General features: G+C 41.8%; 1 protein-coding gene across 5 annotated transcripts in view; it reads right to left on the bottom strand.

The window, feature by feature from the left end:
• Positions 1-20,521, bottom strand: part of ACO1 (aconitase 1) — a 60,576-nt gene that overhangs the window by 19,761 nt on the left and 20,294 nt on the right. For all 5 annotated transcript variants that reach the window (XM_035140443.3, XM_035140441.3, XM_088658590.1 and 2 more), the window contains 7 exons: positions 18,235-18,372; positions 9,871-9,940; positions 8,887-9,070; positions 7,919-8,058; positions 6,465-6,636; positions 4,185-4,285; positions 1,283-1,399 (listed from right to left, as the gene is read on the bottom strand). In XM_035140443.3, the coding sequence (XP_034996334.2) occupies positions 1,283-1,399; positions 4,185-4,285; positions 6,465-6,636; positions 7,919-8,058; positions 8,887-9,070; positions 9,871-9,940; positions 18,235-18,372 (922 nt within the window). The remainder of the gene's footprint in view (positions 1-1,282; positions 1,400-4,184; positions 4,286-6,464; positions 6,637-7,918; positions 8,059-8,886; positions 9,071-9,870; positions 9,941-18,234; positions 18,373-20,521) is intronic.

The raw sequence follows: 20,521 nt of genomic DNA, 5'->3' as shown, positions 1-20,521 counted from the left end.
TCTAGCCATCTTATGACTCGGGATCTCCAGAATATTATTATTTGTGGACCTTAAGGTCCTCCGTGGGGCATACCAGGAGAGGCGGTCCCATAGGTACGAGGGTCCCAAGTAGCATAGGGCTTTAAAGGTCAAAACCAGCACCTTAAACCTGATCCTGTACTCCACCGGGAGCCAGTGCAGCTGGTAAAGCACTGGATGAATGTGATCCCGTGGCCGGGACCCTGTAAGGAGCCTCACCGCGGCATTCTGCACCCGCTGGAGTTTCTGGGTCAGCTTTAAGGGCAACCCTGCGTAGAGAGAGTTACAATAGTCAAGCCTGAAGGTGATCGTCGCATGGATCACTGTGGCCAGATCGGGGCGAGAGAGGTAAGGGACCAACTGCTTGATGCAGCAGAGATGGAAAAATGCCACCTTTGCTGTGGATGCAACCTGCACCTCCATGGAAAGGACAGAAAAAAAGTCTTGGACAGAAAAAAAAAGTCTAGTATTTTGTGCAAATGCTGATTAATTGTCTCTCTGAAATTTCTGTCTATCTCCTATATACAGTGGTACCTTGCAAGACGAATGCCCTGCAAGAAGAATTTTTCGCGATCTGATGGTGACTCGCAAGACGAATTCGCTTTGCGAAAAATTCATCTTGCGAATCGCGGTTTCCCATAGGAATGCATTGAAATTCAATTAATGTGTTCTTATGGGAAAAAAAGAAATTCCAATGCATTCCTATGGGAAACCGTGATTCACAAGACGAATTCTTCGCAAAATGAATTGACTCGCGGAACAAATTAAATTTGTCTTGCGAGGCACCACTGTAGTCAGAAACAAAATCATTCTAACCCAAATTCCATACAGAGGTTGGAGAGAGAAGGGAATGAGTTTCTCATTATCAGTAGCCAATTCCAAAAAGTTTGCACAAAAGAAAAATTGGGAAGGACTAGACTAGGCAAAGGAAGGTCTTTGTAACCACAAATGAACAGCGGAAGCTGCACTTGAATGAAATCTGTTTCACTGGCACAAGAGGGGCCAAACTCTTTGCTTATTTGCATATTCATAAAAAAGCAGACAACCTAAAATACAATGGACAAAATGGGCATGTTGTCCAAAAGCAAACAACAACTAGGGGATTCAGTGGGCAGGTTTAGCAAGTGAAATTGGTTGGGGGCTGCTAGGCCAAAGAGTATAGAAATTCTGAGCTCTAAAAGTCTGAAGCAATTAAAGTTTCTGAATGAAAGAAGAAGAAAGAAAATGAATCTCAGCTGGAGAAGGAAAGAAAAAAAGCCATTACTTTAGCTCCCAGGCAGTTCTCAAAATCCTTCTTCATTTCAGAGACCACGACCTTGTCCTGTGGTCTTTTAGGGCCACTGCAACATGGAGCAACTGTTTGCAGATCCAACTCCACAATCTATTTAAGAAAAGAGAGAGAGAGAGAATGGGTAAACAAGATGCAATGCTCCAAACTGCCCTTGAGTTCCCCCCACATAGGACTGAATTGCAGTCTCATATATAGATATAGATACGTACTTAACCATGTCAATACCAGGTCTTAAAATGATAAATACTTTAAAGCAACGGTTCTCAAACATGGTCCAAGAGTTCCATTCAGGTGGTCTGTGGAGAGGCTGAGGAATTCAAGAATATCTTTGCTTTGTTCTGCACTGGATTTATTTATTTTTTCTGACAGGGGAAATCAAGGCCATCTTGAAAAGGGCCAGATTACCCAAAAGGCTAACAGTGACCTAGCCTAGGGCATATGATATTCCTAATGAGTCCCTGCTCTTGCCAACCTAGCAGTTCGAAAGCATGTCAAAGTGCAAGTAGATAAATAGGTACCGCTCTGGCGGGAAGGTAAACGGCGTTTCCGTGCGCAGTTCTGGTTCGCCAGAAGCAGCTTAGTCATGCTGGCCACATGACCTGGAAGCTGTACACTGGCTCCCTTGGCCAGTAAAGCAAGATGAGTGCCGCAACCCCAGAGTCATCCGCGACTGGACCTAATGGTCAGGGGTCCCTTTACCTTTACCTATCAGCAGCCTGGCTTAGGGTCTGGTGGCTTTCACCACCACAGGACACAGGGGTGGAAGGACAGGAGAGATCTATTTATGGTTGGGGACAATGCAGATTTTCAGATGCTGTAGACAAGCATGAAGGAATGGCTTCTAGAAGCACCAGGCTGGCTGCATGGGTATCTCCATACAGCAAAGGAGAGTTCTTACAGAATCTGCCATTCTAAATCCCCTGGAGGCTTTAGACAAGGTTTGGGGAAGCCTGTGGCCCTCTGGACGTTCCTAGACTACAACTCCCATCATCCCTGATCATTAGCCATGCTAGCTATGGCCAATGGGAACTGGAGTGTGCCACAGCTTCTCAATCCCTGCTTTAGACAGGAAGTCACGATACACCTACGAAGCAAAAGGAAGCCGGGCTGCATTTCATAGGAATGGACTATTTGTAACAAACAGGACAAACCCTGCAGGCTTAACAGCACAATGCTAAGGATTTATTCCGGTGCAGGCCTGCCCCAACCTGAACGTGGCCCACCAGCCTCGCTTCGGGGTTTGTCAGGTGCTCAACAACCCTCCGTTTGAGGTTCTCGGCAGGCAACACAAACAGGAGGTTTAACCTAACCCTTGGTGGTCTGCCATGCATGCCCGGTGGGCTACACAGTTGGTTGGCAGATGCCCACCCCCCGCCCGTTCAGCTAGCCTGTGCCAACATGCTCTGAAATCTTCAGAGGGAATGACAGGAATGAAAACACAGAGGTTCCTCTGCGTATTATCAAGAGTGTGGAACTCTTGAAAGAGATGTTTCTCCTAGACCAGAGGTGGGGAACCTCCTCCAGATGTGGTTGAACTACAACTCTCATCCGCTCTAGAAAGTATGGCCAATAGCCAGGGGTGATGTGGGTTGTAGTTCAGCAACATCTTGGGGTTTAAAAGCTCCCCACCCCTGAAACTCCACTCATACCAGGAATGGAGAGTCTGTGGTCCTTTAGATGTTGTTGGGCTCCAGCTTCCATCAGTACCAGCTGGCATGACCAATGGTCAGGGATGATTGAGTGGGTGGTTCCCTAGTCCAGATGGCTGGGAGACTGCCTGCTCTTGATGGGGTTACACCTCCTCTGAAGGAGTGGGTACGCAGCTTGGGGGGTAATCCTGGATCCTCTGCTGTTGCTTGACACTCAGGTGGCCTTGGTGGCACAGAGTAGTGCTGGGCAATATCTGGTTTTCAACATTATGATGTATCACCGGGGAAGGGGGCGCTATTGGGTTGTTGGTTTTATGTATATTGTGGTTTTATATCTTGATTCTATTCTGGGAACCGCCCTGAGACCCCGGGTATAGGGTGGTACATTCGTACCTTGGCTCCCAAATGCCTTGTGAGTCGAACGTCCGCCCCCTGAATAATTGAAAACCGGAAGTGAGTGTTCCGGTTTGCGAATGTTCTTTCGGAAGCCGAATGTCCGACGGGGCTTCCGATTGGCTGCAGGAACTTCCTGCAGCCAATCAGAAGCCGCACTTCGAAAGTCGAACGGACTTCCGGAACAGATACTGTTTGACTTCCAAGGTACGATTGTGTGTGTGTGTGTGTGTGTGTAATGATATACCGTTTGATCATGATGACTGAAACTAGGATGGAACTATGTAGAGACATTGGCTGGCTTCAATGTGTTCTCCACATTGTGATTAACACGCAAACACATCATGATTCATGATATATTGCCAAAATTATGAAACAGATATCACGATATGGACTTCAAACCACTTTTGGATGATATATTGATATATCATCACCCAGCCCTAGCACAGAGTGCCTTCCATCAGCTTTGGCTGGTGCCCCAGCTGTGCCCCTGTCTGGACAGGGAGAGCCTAACTTCTGTTGTCTGTGCTCTGGAAACCTCTAGGTTAGATTACTGCAACACATTGTATGTGGGGCTGCCCCTGAAGACAGTTTGCAAACTTCAGCTGCTGCAGAATTCAGAGGACAGGTTGCTCACTGGACAGCAAGACGGTTTGAGCATATAATACCAATCCGGGCTCAATTTCACTGCCTGCTGCCTAATAGTTTCTAGGCCAAATTCAAAGAGCCTTTGTCAGGTCTCACAAGTGGTAGGGAGGACCTTATTAAGACTGAGAGGCAAGAGGCCTGAATGCTCATTTGAGGAAGGTGTCAAGCAAGCTAAGGAAACCCACCTGTGTAAAATCGGGATCCTGCGACGAGTTACTGAAATCTCTAAACATTCCTGCAGCCTCAAGGTATTTTCTTATGTACCTAATCTTATCTTCATCGCGGCCTAAAGCAGACGGAAAGAGCCAATCAAGTTGCAACATTTCAAACAAGCACAAAGACAACAACTTAGAATTCCACAATCACACGTTTAGGTCGCCACGTAGGATTTGAATAGAAGATTATTAATATTGTTAATAATCTGAGCATCGCAGGATGGTTTGCAATATAAGAACACAAAAAGATCTCGGCTTCTCAGCCGTGTTCAGAATTCCAGTGAACACACAGCACTGGGAATTATAAATAAAAACATTTCATTGTCTATATCAGCATTTAATTTTGTATGCAAAATTCAGGCCATGACTAAAAATGGAAGTGGATGGTTGCAAAGCCGTACTTCTGAATCATCACACTGCCCCTTAAGAAGCATGTTTACAGCAGTTAACAAGGTTAGATATTTTGGAGAGTTTTCTGATGAATTATATAACTAAGGGTCTTTCTGGGGTCAAATGTGACGGAGGATCTTGCCTGTTGTTTACTCTGCTCTTTGTATGCAGAGATGTCCTTAATATTCCCAAATCTATGACTTAATAGGAATATTGATGCCTTGGTGCCACATATTAGGGCTATGGATTCTTTGGAGGCTCTTATTTTAATAACACATATTTAAATTTTTTTAAGGTGACCACAAAAAAAGATCAATCAGGGTTACAATCAGCCCTGCTTAGGGAGGCTTTTAAGGTTTAATTGATTATTTTATTTTTCTTTTGGAAGCCACCCAGAGTGGCTGGGGAAACCCAGCCAGATGGGCGGGGTATAAATAATAAATTATTATTATTACCAGATTGGTTATATAATTTGCCTCATCAAACGAAGAAATCCCTTTAAAAAATAGTGGAAACTGTATGATCTATTTTGTTTTTGTTTTTATGACATAATTTTATGTTGTGAACCACCCTGAGATCTACAGGTGAAGGGCAGTGTACAAATTATATTTATAATTTTATAATTATTTATAATGATGTTGTTGATGATGATGATACAGTCATACCTTGGACCCCAAATGCCTTGGTACTCTGATGTTTTGGCTCCCGAACGCCGCAAACCCAAAAGTGAGTGTTCCAGTTTGCGAACGTTCTTTGTTACCCGAACGTCCAACGGGGCTTCCGCAGCTTCCGACTGGCTGCAGGAGCTTCCTACAGCCAATCAGAAGCCGCACTTTGGTTTTTGAACGTTTTGGAAGTCGAACGGACTTCTGGAACTGATTCTGTTCGACTTCCAAGGTACGACGATATGTGCATTTTGTATTTCTCTGAATGTGTGTAAATTTCAAAGTGATGATTTAAACCACTTTCAATCACCTTATCAGATCATAAGCAATACTAAAGCACTAACCCCTCCATTATTTCAATTTCTTCTAAGGCACAAAAAGTAGTAAATATTGACCCAGTTCAGATGTATCAACAAGCCATAGTTTTTCTGTTACTGGAAGAAGCAGGTGTCATACACTGTCTGCTCCCCTTCTTTGTGCATGAAGGGGAAGCAAGATATTTTTTCAATTAGCTTTTCCAACAAACATTTTCTGCATACGGCAAACTGTAGCTTCTGTATTCTATAGTTTGTTCACAAATCAGGATAACCAACAAACTATGGCCACAGTTTGCCTTATATGGGTGTCAACAGGAAACTGCAGTTTCATTGCAAACCTCAGCTGGAAGCTTTTCATCTCATTTCCTCCTATATATGGAAAGTGGGGGGGGGGTCACTGCCTGCTCCTTCTCAAAATGGCAAACCATGGCTTGTCTTTACAGTGGTGCCTCGCTTAACGAATGCCCTGCTTAATGAAATTTCCGCTTAACGAAAGGTTTTTTCTAGTGGAGGTTGCCTCGCTAGACGAATTCGTTTTACGAAATATTCATCTAGCGAATTGTGGTTTCCCATAGGAATGCATTGAAATTCAATTAATGCGTTCCTATGGGCAAAAAAAATTCAAAAAAAATTCAATGCATTCCTATGGGATTCGCTGGACGAATTTTTCGTTATAAGAAAAGACCCGTGGAACGAATTAAATTCGTCTAGCGAGGCACCACTGTATATGCAGAATGGGCCACACAGATACTGAAACTAGATTGCATATGCTGGAGTTAAAAGCACTCAGTCCAACTTATCGTAAACCCAGCAGATCCATTTTCTCTATTTCAAGTGTCCAATGTCCCCTTGAATTTTGTCACCTGCTTGACACATACCTGTTTGGAGAAGGTACTTGATGCTAACTTCATCAACTGGGAAGAAGGCAGCAGTTGCTCCATATTCCGGGCACATGTTGGCAATGGTGGCTCGATCAGCGATGGACAGCTGAGTCACCCCAGGCCCAAAGAACTCAACAAATCTACCCACGACCCCAACCTGGCGGAGGTGCTGTAACAGATTAAAAACTGCACTTAGAACCATTTGATATAAATTGTATTCTAAGAAAAGAGGACAAACTAAAAAGCCGCCAGCATCCCAATCCTAGCCAGCTTTCCACTGACTACCACTTTAAAATTTTCACGTGATCATTGTGTTAGTTTATCTCAGTAATCCCTAAAATGGCTCCATAAGGTAGATCAATTATCATCAACTCAGTACTGCAAACTGAGGGTAGGGAGAGGCTAAGTCGCCGAGTCAATTTGTGAATAAGGTGAGATATGAAGGGAGAGTTTCCAGGCCCATAGCTCATGCTCTTAGGCCAGTTTGCTCCACCTGGTGAGGGACAGCAGTACAAAGACAGCAGGCTTGCAGGATCTATTTTGATTTTTGGTAGGAAACATGAGATCTACCAACCAGACCCTGATGCGAAAGACTTAAAATCAAATCATTCTGAGCCCAGAAATTAGCTCTGAGCATCAGAACTTAATATAGCTCATAACCCTTCCACACAAATATTCACTCCTGGTTATCTCAGTATAACTGAGGGCAGCGTAATTTTCATGCTGCCATTGTTAAACAAAAACGGGGGTCAGAAATCCTTGCCGATCTACTGCAAATCAGCCAGAGATCTAATGGTAGATCCAGATCTATTTTTTGCCAACTACAGAAGTAATGGCACCCTCTCCTCTGCCCCCCTGCCCCCCCATCTACGATAGACATGTTTCTGGAATTAAGGGAAGATCAAATCCCTAGAAAATGGACCACAGTGATTCTGGCCGTCAAACTTGAAGAGTCAGGAAGGGTGGAGGCTCTTCATGTTGGCTAGATTGAACGTGTTCCCCTCTATGGAGATAAAAGGAAGATATCTAGCTCTCCCAAAAGCCGAACGTTTATGTAAATGCGGGAAGAATGACAATCCTGCAATTATGGTCTTAATGTGAGAAAGCGATTGGTGGGTGCTTTGCAGGTGGATGCATCGATCGCTGCATTGCCAACTATTCAGGGGTTACTGTCGGATAATAATGATGGAGTTGCTTTAGTGGTGGCTGAGTTTTTGTGCTCGGTTTATGCAGAGAGATTGGGCCACTGTGGAGAAGACCAGGGGATGCTAATTGTAAATTGATATATCGTTTTAAAATATTAATTTAATTAATATGTATTTTATTTCATGACGTCTATAACGTGAATGTTTTGTCCTTATTTTGTTCTGAAGCTCTTGAATTTGTCATGCCTAATAAAAGGTTATTGATTGAGCGATTTTGGCCGTCGTGGTGTCGCACCATGTGATTACCTTGGTGACAGTGAGCACGATGTCAGTGGATGTGACAAGTGGTTGAGGGCTACCTATCAATTTGTAGCCGATCACCTCAGGAAGCACCATGCTGATCGGCTGGCCCAGCATCACCGCTTCTGCTTCAATTCCCCCCACGCCTGCCAACAAGGACAAGAACAGCATTAAACACAACTGATTCGCTGCCCGGCGACAAACAAGAAGTATATAAAGCTTCAAGGGAAACAACAGAGAGAAAGAATTCCAATGGAACGGAGCACATAGAGCTGCCTAGGATTGCTGCCAACATCGCCATGCGAGCAGGACGGATGAAGTGCTCGTGGATATACTTATTATATTCCACAGCAAACAGCTCCTGCTTTGGAATGAATTTACCTAAAGCAAAACTGCAAAGTCTTAAAAAGGTTTATCCCGTTGCATTGTTTTGCATGTAGACATTTTATTAGCTGATCAGACAATCCTTTTACACCTTCAGGGGAAACACGAGCACAGCAAAGAGTCAAAGCTTTGGCCAGCACCAAGTCTGAACATTCCTCAGAAACATTAACGTCGCTCTTTGGGTTCTCCTTAAATGGTAGGGATTAGACTGGCATTAGGTGGGTTTTCAATTGGATTTTAAACTTCCGTGGATTTAATCTTTGGGGAGGTCTCTGCTGCTAATGTTGTGCATATATTTGTACGGAGGGAACATGTAATTGCTTTAAATGTAGTCAAGAGAAATGTGGCTTGATGTTTTAAATGCAAGGGCTGGTCCAAATGCCCCTCATTTGGACATTTGGACCTGCAAAAGGGCACTTTTGCAGCCATCCTTTTCAAACGTTCTGAAAACAAGAGCACCACGTTTTCAACTAGTTCTAATGATTATTTGTTTGGGGAGGGGAGGGGAGAGAGAAGCAGAACTTTGTTTAACTGCAACTCAACATAAACCCAAACCACTGAATAGGTCGATCAAGTTCAAGGGCACTTACCCCAGCCAAGGACGCCTAAGCCATTAATCATTGTGGTATGTGAATCAGTGCCCACCACGCTGTCTGGATAATAGTATCCACTCTGATCGAAGACAACTCTTGCCAAATACTCCAGATTCACTTGATGGACAATCCCAGAGCCCGGGGGAATAATCCTCATGTTCTGGAAGGCTTGGGAGCCCCACTGGAAACACAAAATGGAAGAGGCGCTCTCTCTTAGACATAGTCAAAGAAAGATCTTGGCAGAATTGTTTGTGTCCGAGCATAAAAAGACCTGTTATCTGGTGCTGGGGGTGGGGGGGTTTGGAAGATCACTAAGCAGAAGATTCTGTCCCAGGCCCCACCTCACAAGCTGCTAGGGCCCCACTATTTTTGAAAGCAGCATGTGAAAACTGTAAAATCAAGGCAGCAAAATTAAAGCCCATCCAAGCCAGTCTTGTGGTGGATGGATGCTGGGCTCAAAGGCCAGCCCCAGAAATTGTAAAGTCAAAAATCTGATCCCTTGTACTTCCACACATGTTTAGAAGATAAACTTGGCAACATCGGTCAAGGCAAAAGCAACAACTCTACATTGGTGGTCAGGGCACACTTGCTTGTCTCTCCCCCAACCCCAGTTGTCTGGTCCCTTCTTCTATGGGGCCAAGGTCTTTACAGGACTTAGGCTCCTTCCCTGCCCAGTTGCATCTTCCAAGACGGAATTGTAGCCATGTTCACTTCCTAAACCACACGGACTGTCAGCAGTCAGCCCACCCTGTGACATGCTCTTTTTCCTGGTGACCACCAAAAGGGAAAGGGAACCTGTGACTCTCAAGAAGTTGCTGGACTCCAACTCCCATCACCCTGACCACTGGCCATGTTGGCTGAGGATAATGGGACTTGGAGTCTAGCAGCATGTGGAGACCACAGGGCTCCCCAATGCCTGTACCAGAGCCAAGCTCTGCTTTGCCCCATTCATGCACAAATGGGGTTGTTTTTTTGCTGTACCTTCAAGAACTCAAATCTTTCTTTGTTCCTCTCAAACTCCAGGTCTTGATTCTTCTGCAAACTGTCTGGCCTGCAAACAAAATATGTGGGTTATCAGAGCGGTACACCTTTAAGAGGATGCTTCGCAAGGTCCAACGTGTGTGGGCAAAACAATGCAAGGGAGAGCAAGAAACAAAGGAAGGTTTGTTATTTATTGAGCTCAGCTGTTTTATGCTCGTTAATTACATTGCACAAGGGAGCTAGAAACAAGCGGTGAAGAGAGCTTAAGGTAGCTTTTGCAGTAATTCCTACTGTCTGGCTCAAGTGCTAATTCCTTGCTGAATGGAGGCATATTTGGCAGGGTCTAGTCTGAATGTAAGAGGGGTGGAAAGTGTTCTAAAACATTAATTATATCAGCAGCGGGGGACGGGGATAACATAACTTCTTCTTATGTTGGGCTGTCAAAATTGGTTCAGTGCTTTGAAAATGTCCTGTGCCTAACTACAGTGGTGCCTCGCTTAACGAATGCCCTGCTTAACGAAATTTCCGCTTAACGAAAGGATTTTTCGAGCGGAGCTTGCCTCGCTAGACGAATTCATTTTACGAAAAATTTGTCTAGCGAATCGCGGTTTCCCATAGGAATGCATTGAAATTCAATTAATGCGTTCCTATGGGCAAAAAAAAAAAATCAGAAAAAATTCAATGCATGAACAAAACAATGGAGGAAACAACAAAAAAGGTACAGAAGGAGGTCAAGGAGACAAAGAAGGAGACAGAATGGGTGAAAGGAGAAGTTGAGAAGTTGAGCAAAATAAAAGAGGATATTTTGGATAATATGGCCCTATTAGAACAAAGACAAAAACAATTGAATTTGAAATTTAGGGGAATTAAAGAGGATGCAAATGAAAATATTAGAGAAAAGCTGAGTATGGAAATTGCAAAATGGTTGGAACTTGAAAAAGAGGAAGTAGAGGCAAAAATTCTAAATGCATTTAGAATTAAAGTAAAATCACCTAAGGCTAAAGCGAAGAAGTTACCGGGAGACTGCTTAGTAATGTTTAATTCGATGGATATAAGAAACACTATCTTGAGCCAGAGTTTTACGCAAAAATTGGTGATAGATGGGAGAGAGATAATTGTCTTTAAAGAGGTGCCAAATAGAATTTTGCGCAAGAGGGACAATTATCGTGAGATGGTCTCCATCTTAAGGAAGAATGATATTAGCTTTAGGTGGGAAATTTTGGATGGAATTTCGTTCTACTTTAAAGGAAAAAGATTTACTATTAAAGGACCCCATGAAATTGATAAATTTAGAAGGAAATATAAGGAAATTTTAGGATGGGAAAAAAAGGAGGATGAAGGGGCGAAGGGGGGAGAAGAGGAGGAGACAGATGAGAAAAGTGGAGAAGAAAACCTAGAGGAGGAAATTGAAGAGGTTGAAGCAGAAGATATTAAAGATATTGAGAAGGAGATATAGGAATAATTCAAAAGATATATAAAAAATATTGATAATAACTGAATAAAGATTATGGCATTAAAAATACAATCGTGGAATGTAAATGGTTTGAATTGTAAGAGTAAAAGGAACAAATTTGAATATGTATTGGGAAAACAAAAATTAGATATTATTTGCTTACAGGAAACCCATATTTCAAAAAAACATAGAAGAATTTTAGTAAATAAGAAATTAGGCTTGGATTTTGCAACTGTGGATTTGAAAAAAAGGAGAGGTGTAGTTCTATATATAAAAGAAAAATTTGAACCAAACTTGATTTATAATGACGAAGAGGGGAGGGTAGTGGTGGTACAAACAACATTGTGGGGAGAGAAAGTATTGGTTGTCGGTGTCTATGCTCCAAATCAAGGGAAAGCCGTTTTTTTCAAAAAATTGGAAAGAAACCTACAAGAGTTCGTGGATCAGAAAATAATTTTGTTAGGAGATTTAAACGGTGTAGTAAGCCCGGAAATGGATAGAACAGTAAGAAAGAAAGATATGTTTGAAGGGAAACTACCCAAAAGTTTTTTCAAGATGGTTGAAAATCTGGGATTAATTGATATTTGGAGATATAAATTTCCAACCACGAAACAGTTTACATATTATTCCAATTCAAATAAAAGCTCTGGGAGAATAGACCATATATGGTTGTCAAAAGAACTAACCCCCAAAGTGAGAAAAGTTGAAATCCAACCAAGAACCCTCTCCGATCATAATCCAATGTTTATGGAATTAAAAAAAGAAGATGTATCGTTTAGATGGCGAATGAACGAAAGTTTATTTAATGACCAAAGGGTGGTGGAAAAAGCTAGTGATACGATGAAACAATATTTTGACTTAAACCTAGACAAAGAAACGAATCTAAATGTTGTATGGGACGCTGGTAAAGCGGTAGCGAGGGGTTTCTTAATCCAACAGAATAGTATAAAAAAGAGGGAGAGGGACAAGAAAAAAGAGATGCTGATACAAAGTCTCATGGAAAATGAGAAGCTGTTAATTAGTAAACCAGGGAATCAGCAGATAAAACAAAAGATATCTATGCTACAAACCCAGTTTTCTACAATGATAAACCAGGAGGTGGAGTGGAAGTTGAAATGGCTAAAGCAGAGAAATTTTGAATATGCCAATAAATGTGGTAAGCTTTTAGCCTGGCAACTAAAAAGGCAACAAAAGCAAAAATATGTAAATAAAATACTGAAAAACGAAAAGATAATTGAGAACCCAAACGAAATTAGGAAGGAATTTCAGAGGTTCTATAAAGAATTATATCAGAAAGGTAAGGAAATGGAAAGTGAGATGGATAGATATCTACTATCTTGTAAGCTGGACAGAATAACAGAAGATCAAAAAAGCCATCTGAATGAATCAATAACATTAGAGGAGCTACATGGAGCAATGGCAAGATTGAAATTAGGAAAGGCGCCTGGACCTGACGGGCTATCAGCTAAATTTTATAAGGAATTGAAAGAACAGTTGTCACCAATATTGTTGAGAGTCGTAAATAATATCTTAACAAATGGTGTAATACCTGATTCATGGAAAAATGCCTTTATCACATTAATACCAAAAGGAGATGCCGATTTGTTAAATATAAAGAACTATCGCCCAATATCGTTGCTCAACACCGATTACAAAATCTATGCGGACATTTTGGCAAATAGATGGAAACAGGTCCTGAACAAGATTATACATAAGGATCAAACTGGATTCCTGCCAGGACGTCATATGAGGAATAATGTAAGAACGGTTATAGACGTCATTGAGTATTTAGATATGAGGATAGATGTGAAGTCTGCCTTAATATTTGTCGATGCCGAGAAGGCATTCGACAATATATCATGGAAATTTATGCAAAAATCTTTGGAAATGTTGGGCGTAGGAGAAACCTTTCTGAATGGCATCAAAGCCATCTATAATGAGCAAAAGGCCAAACTTATAGTAAACAGTGTACTAACCGAGGAGCTAAATATTGAAAAAGGCACGAGACAAGGGTGCCCCTTGTCACCTTTATTATTTATCTCGGTGTTAGAAATACTAATGAAAAGAATAAGGGAAAATAAAGCAATAAAGGGTATAAAATTGGGGAGGAAAGAATTTAAACAAAAGGCATTTGCGGACGACTTGGTTCTAATGCTAGAGGACCCGCAGGACAGCATTAAAGAAGCTCTAAAAGAAATAAAGGAATTCGGTACGCTTGCCGGCTTTAGGCTCAACACCGGAAAAACTAAAATGTTGGTCAAAAATTTGAGTAAACAGGAGATAGTGGAACTACAGAACGAATATGGTATAATGGCAGTCAAAAAAATAAAATATTTAGGAATATGGATATCACCCAAAAATATTAACTTATTTAATGACAACTACGAAACAACTTGGAAGGATATAGAAAAGGATTTAGAAAAATGGAAAAACCTAAATTTGTCATTATGTGGCCGAATAGCCACAATAAAGATGAATTTACTCCCGAGGATGCTTTTCCTTTTCCAAACACTTCCGGTAGTTAAAGGGACAGGCTGCCTCGATCAATGGAGGAGAAAGATTTCAAGATTTGTATGGCAGGGAAAGCCCCCAAGGATAAAGCACAAATTGTTAATAGACAAAAAAGAACGGGGAGGCTTTGCCCTGCCAGACTTAAAAACATATTATGAGGCTGCCTGTCTAGTCTGGGCTAGGGAATGGATGGCTTTAAAAGATGTTGACTTATTAGACCTGGAAGGTTTTAAGAACAGGCTCGGGTGGCACTCGTACCTGTGGTATAATAAGGTAAAAGTGCACAAAGGATTTTTATCACACGTATTCATAAAGCCTATTTACGAAGTGTGGGAAAGGTATAAAAACTTACTAGAAAGAAAGACCCCTTTGTGGTTATCACCAACTGAAGCCTTGACAGTTAAGAAAAAAAATATGGAAACTAACTGGTTAACATATGGCGACATAATAATAAGATCAGATGAAGGCTGGAAAATTAGACCATATGATCAATTAAAATCTAAAATGACCAGTTGGTTACAGTATTATCAGGTTGTAGACTTATTCAAGGAAGATAATAGGAGGAACGGTTTTGAAAGGGAGAAATCTAAATTTCAAGTAGAAATTGTGGAAGGAAACAAAAAGATGTTGTCACACATGTACGAATTTATTCTCGAATGGAACACCAAGGATGAAGAGACAAAAGATGTCATGATCAAATGGGCAAGGGACATCGGCCACAACATAGAAATTGATCTCTGGTTAAAACTATGGAATTCTAATATCAAGTTCACCGCGTGTACGATATTAAAAGAAAACATTATGAAACTTATGTACCGTTGGTATCTGACCCCAGTCAAGCTAGCGAGAATCTATAAGAAACAGGACAGGAAATGCTGGAAGTGCAGGCAGGAGGTTGGAGAAATATATCATATGTGGTGGCAATGCAAAATAGTTAAACCCTTTTGGGAGGCGATTTATAATGAGTTAAAAAAAATGTTAAAATACACTTTCCCAAAGAAACCTGAACTATGTTTGTTAGGCTTAATTGGGAAGGAAATAAGAAAAGAAGATGTAAGAATATTTATGTACGCCACCACAGCAGCCAGGGTGCTCCTAGCCCAGAAATGGAAATCCACTATGGTACCATCAATAGTGGATTGGAAAGAGAAAATGGTAGAATATATAGAGCTAGCTAAGCTGACTGGAAGAGTAAGGGACCAAAAAGATCAGAAAATCGAGAAAGAATGGGGAAAATTTACGGAATATCTTAAAACACACTGTGAAACACCAATTGTATCTTTTGTGACTTCATGATACCTGCATCTGTAAATAATGGAGACTACATAGGAGAAGATAAGATGTAAGAACACTAACAGGATTTTGCTTTATATGAGCGCAAGTTGTAAAAATTTGATTAATAAAACCAAGGATGGGAGAAAGGGGAAGTCGTGTTCGGCAGAACAAATGTAAAATATGATGTAATTAAAGGAGATATCCCTAAAAAGGTATAATCAGGGATATACTTTTCAATTTAAGTTGTGATTATGTAAGAATATTTGATTATGTTTATTTATGAAGAAACAATAAAAATTATGGTTAAAAAAAAAAAAGAAAAAATTCAATGCATTCCTATGGGATTCGCTAGATGAATTTTTCGTTATAAGAAAAGACCCGTGGAACAAATCAAATTCGTCTAGAGAGGCACCACTGTACAGAACAGAAACTACCGACAGCATAGAACACCTTTTTTGCAGGACCAGGTTATGCTTTATCCCTTATATACCCAACAGGTCACTGCGTGCTGCAGGAGAAATTTCTCCTCTACATCCCCAAAATACCAGAAATTCACTCCGCAGCAGCTCAGAGCAGGGCTTTCAAGGTGGCTGCCTGTTCTGTGGAACAACATCCCCGCTGAGATATGACAAGGGCTCCACAATCTGTACTCTCCACCTACAAAAATGAAGCCATTTTTGTTTCAACAAGCTTTTTCCATCTGGCTGGTAAGGTCTCTATTTTGTACTGTTCTTAAGCCTGTCTTCATAATGTTAGGGGTCCTATTTTAACCTGTTTAAATTATATGTCTGTAAGTCGCCTCGAGACACATGCAAGATTCATATGCAAAAGACATATTATGCCAATCAACAACAACAGGAGGCTGGGAGGTGACATTCTCTTGATGGGGTGACACTCCCACTGAAGGAGAATGTCTTGGGGGTCCTTCTGGATTCTTTGCTGTCCCTCGAGGCTCAGGTGGCCTCAGTGGCGTGGAGTGCGGTTGAATAGGCATGCTTGGGGCAAGGCGATCGCACAAGTAAACTGCTTCAGATTGCTGCAACAGCATGACTCTTACTTTGGCCCAGTAAAAAATTGGCACCCAGTGTAGATCTTTTGAGCCCAGGTGTCAACGCAGGAGAGGTCATTCCTATCAGCAACCATGCTGTAGCATTCTGCACTAACTGTAGTTTTCAGATGTTTCTAGGACTATCATACAACTTCCATTTGAATTAAGGCAGGCACTGACTGACGTTTTGGTGTCTGCTAAAAACTTATTTATTCTCTCAAGTCTTTCCTGGGCATGTTGACCACAATCACTTCTTTTTTTTATTTTTTTTTGAAAAAAACACATTAAACAATGGCATACAAATACCATAAATACACATATAAAGACATATAATACATATAACCCCTACAAACAAAAACTAAACATCTTACCCACCCCATGACCTCCCTCCTTCCTTAATTTTTTGTTTGATTATTTCATTGCATTTCGTAGAATCTTCATCTCTTACAACCATTTCTAATTTTATTTTCACCTTTACTTTACACACTTAATCTATACTTGCTAAGCATATATTTATATTCTCACATCCACTTTACACATTTAGTCTATGCATATTAACACGTTCTTTTTAGACCAGCATGTTCCCATGTATTCTTCAAAGCATTTCCATTCAGATTTTAAATTTTGATTTGTTTGGGATCTTATGGCTGCTGTTAGTTTTGCCAGCTCTATATATTCACTTAGTTTACAAATCCATTCTTCTTTACAGCATACTGCCTCGCCTTTCCATTTACTGTGGCATAGACCACAATTACTTCTTATGCCTGCTTTGCCCCAGTGCTGACTTTATTTATTACGTCAGTAAGTTTTAAGGTAATCCTAATGTATTTTCATCTCTTACCATTGTCTAGGATGGCTGGGGACAGATGAGAGCTGTTGCCCAAATTACTTGGATACCACTTGGTTGGGAAAGGCTGGGCTATGTGGACACGTTCATAAAGTGAATATCTATGATGAATTTTCAAAACTTATTTATTAAATCTCCAAAAATATTCCAAAACAATTATGGTCATATACCTCCCCCCCAGGTGGCGCTGTGGTTAAACCACTGAGCCTAGGGCTTGCTGATCAGAAGGTCGGCGGTTCGAATCCCTGTGACGGGGTGAGCTCCCGTTGCTTGGTCCCAGCTCCTGCCAACCTAGCAGTTCGAAAGCACGTCAAGATGCAAGTAGATAAATAGGAACTGCTACAGCGGGAAGGTAAACGGCGTTTCCGTGTGCTGCTCTGGTTTGCCAGAAGCGGCTTTGTCATGCTGGCCACATGACCTGGAAGCTATACGCCGGCTCCCACAGCCAATAATGCAAGATGAGCGTGCAACCCCAGAGTCGGTCACGACAGGACCTAATGGTCAGGGGTCCCTTTACCTTACCTTACCTCCCCCCCCCAAAAAAAATCAACATAAATTTCTTCTTGACTTCCTACCCCTCCTTTTCTGATTTTTTTTTCATTTCATCTTCTTATTAGCTGTTTTATAATACATGTGTTTTTATTATTATTTAAACTTCACTATCATTCTTTCAATAATCCACTGCTTATCGTTTCAAATCCACCTTGTGACATCATGTATGGATGATATTTTGATAGATCATCAATGGTCTCCCTTCCTCCTTAAACACTTCACTATTATGTACTCTTCGTTTGGTAGCTATTTTCGCCATTTCAGCATAATCTATCAGCTTCATAAGCTATTCCTCCTTCGTAGGTATTCCTTTTTTTTCTGAAATACTTTGACCATAAATAGTTGGCACAGCGACTCCCAACATTCACGTGTGGAGACGCTGTCTACAAACCACGTCTGTGCCAGCAAAGGCTCATGGGAACTGTAGTCCAAACACCTGGAAGGCACCAAGCTGGCAAAGAATGCTTCACTGCACTTAATGCAGAAACCGGATGAGTTCTAGCTGTGCTTGTTCTTGTTTCCCCACCATAGCTGCCAAGTTTTCCCTTTTCTCGTGAGGAAGCCTATTCAGCATAAGGGAAAATCCCTTAAAAAAAGGGATAACTTGGCAGCTATGTTCCCCACCCCCACTAAAAAATAATAATCCTGCTCGACGTAAACTCTGTTGACATACCTTACCTTTTATTAAAGTCAACCTGGATGGAATGATCAATTACTAAATCAGCAGGGCAGATGGGGTTGATTTTTTCCGGGTCTCCGTCCAGGGCCTTCACAGCATCACGCATAGCAGCAAAATCCACCACTGCTGGGACACCGCTGCAATGGAAGAATGAAGGAAAAGGAAGAAAGTGTAAATAAATTAGCAGCCCAGGTGCTGTGCTGATTTGCAAATGAGATCTTAAAGCCAAGCACACACAAAAAAAGAAACTATCTTGAAATGCAACAACATACAGAGGTCCAGAGCTGGAAAACAACAACAACAACAATAACAACAACAACAACAACAACAACAACAACAACAACAACAACGGGGATTTTTGAGCTGAGATTCCTAAATGACCCTCAGGGGTTCCTTCCAATCCTACACGTCTATGAAAAGGACACTTGAATTAAACTGGGGACTCAGCTATAAAGCTTCAAATAAACTTCAATAAAGTTACTTTATTGCATATATATACTTTATTTATATATATTTATACTTTATTTATATATATATCTGCAAATACTGTATAACGTTTTAAGTGCATTATACAAATGTGACATTAGACGGTGCTAGTGAGCTAATGGTAAATTCTATATATATTTTAAAACATGTTGTTGTTTAAAAAAGCATTTTCACAGTGTTTTTTATATATGTGTTGATTCAGCCTGACTCACTATGGATAATTTACCATTTACCAAACAAACAAGCTATGTGCTCACAGTCTCCCTCCTTCCTCCTCTCTTGCAGTTTCACTTTCAGTTTGAAGTAAGCAAAATTTACTGCGATACCTAAATTGGCAAACTATGGTTTGCGGCAGACCTCTGAACTCTGCTCTAAAATGCACATACTGGTTATATGTGGTTTCCTAATGGTTGGGGCAAGGCAACTTATCTGCTCAAGAATGCAGGTTTAAATGTATAACTTGGGGGGGGGGACGGGACACTGTTAAGCAGATCCATTGCCGACACTCGACATGGTAGCACTGTAACCACCACCTCAAATTACAGGTGGTGGTTGCAGTAAACATCACTTTCTGGGGCATTTGGAAGCAAGAAACTGGTGCAGCGCCCTGATCTCTACTGGGAGGAGGTTCTGGATCAGGTCCAAAATGTTGTTGCTGTTGTTGTTTTTTCAAAACGAAAGTGGCCAGGTTAAGGACACATCTTTAAAAATGTGAACCTGAGCCTGTGGCCTTAACTATGTATTTTCCATGTTACATAAAAATGCAAGTGTGCCATCACACTGCTGTCAGGGCTTCAGGTAATCTTATCCCTCCCACGGTGGGATGCCAAGAAGCATAAAACCAAGAAGAGTTCTTACCAAGTAGTTTATTCAATATCACACACAGAGAGACGAAGGAATGTGATCTCTCTTAGATAATGGCATTGCTCCAAGTCCCACCCTCTCAGTCCCTCCTATTCTATGTCACCCTTGCGCCGGCTGATCTGTGCTTTCTGCCTCTGAGTTTTCTATTCTGCTACTCTCAAGGCATGCCAGAATCTGGGAGAGGGAGGGTCAGGGATGCTTTCAAGAGACACTGAGTCTGTTAGCTGTCTCTCCCCTGGTGTTTCTTCTTCCTGCTGCTCCCCACTATTTCCCCCAGCTTTTCCGCTCTGCAGCCTCTGAACTATGCCTTTCTGCAAACCACTGTTCTGAATCTATACTGTCCTCCTCTTCTTGGAAACGTGCGGAGAGAGGAGGCGCAGTTCCCACCATTCCTCCTCAGTCCAACCCGACAGCTGTGCTGGGCCATAGAGAGGTGGCACTTCAAACTACTGAGCAACGAGAGGTGATGGATAGGCAGCCCAGTCGAGCAGTGGAGGACAGAAAGAACATGTTTCAGCTGCCCCTGCAACCTGCCAGCTCCCTGTCTCTGTAATCCCGATTCCCAGGTTGGCTGGCACCACCACCAATCATCTTCCTCCTACCCAACCAGCTTGGGAATTGATTGCTTATGCCTCCGCTGCTTATGCCCCCAAATGCTCTGCCAATTAGGATGAAGAGTCAGTCTGGTAGGAGGAGGAGCACAGGAATCAGGAAAGTGGTCAGAAGAGGCAACCGGATAGCCTCAAAATCCATTTCTATAGCTGCCACTGATTCCCAAGCCGGCTCAACGCAAGCTCCTGGCCACCTTCCTCATTCCCATGCTCTCCCTCCTGCCAGACCGAGTCTTCATCCCAATTGACCAGGCAATAGCACAAAAAGATCTAAGCCTTTTTGTGAATCTCCTGAAGGATACTTCGTATTGGACGTGGCATCTCT

Source organism: Zootoca vivipara, chromosome 15, assembly GCF_965207765.1.
Source record: "Zootoca vivipara chromosome 15, rZooViv2.hap1.1, whole genome shotgun sequence".
Classification (NCBI taxonomy): Eukaryota; Metazoa; Chordata; class Lepidosauria; order Squamata; family Lacertidae; genus Zootoca; species Zootoca vivipara.
The sequence above is the reverse complement of the archived record's forward strand: the minus strand, read 5'-3'. Positions and strand labels throughout refer to the sequence as shown.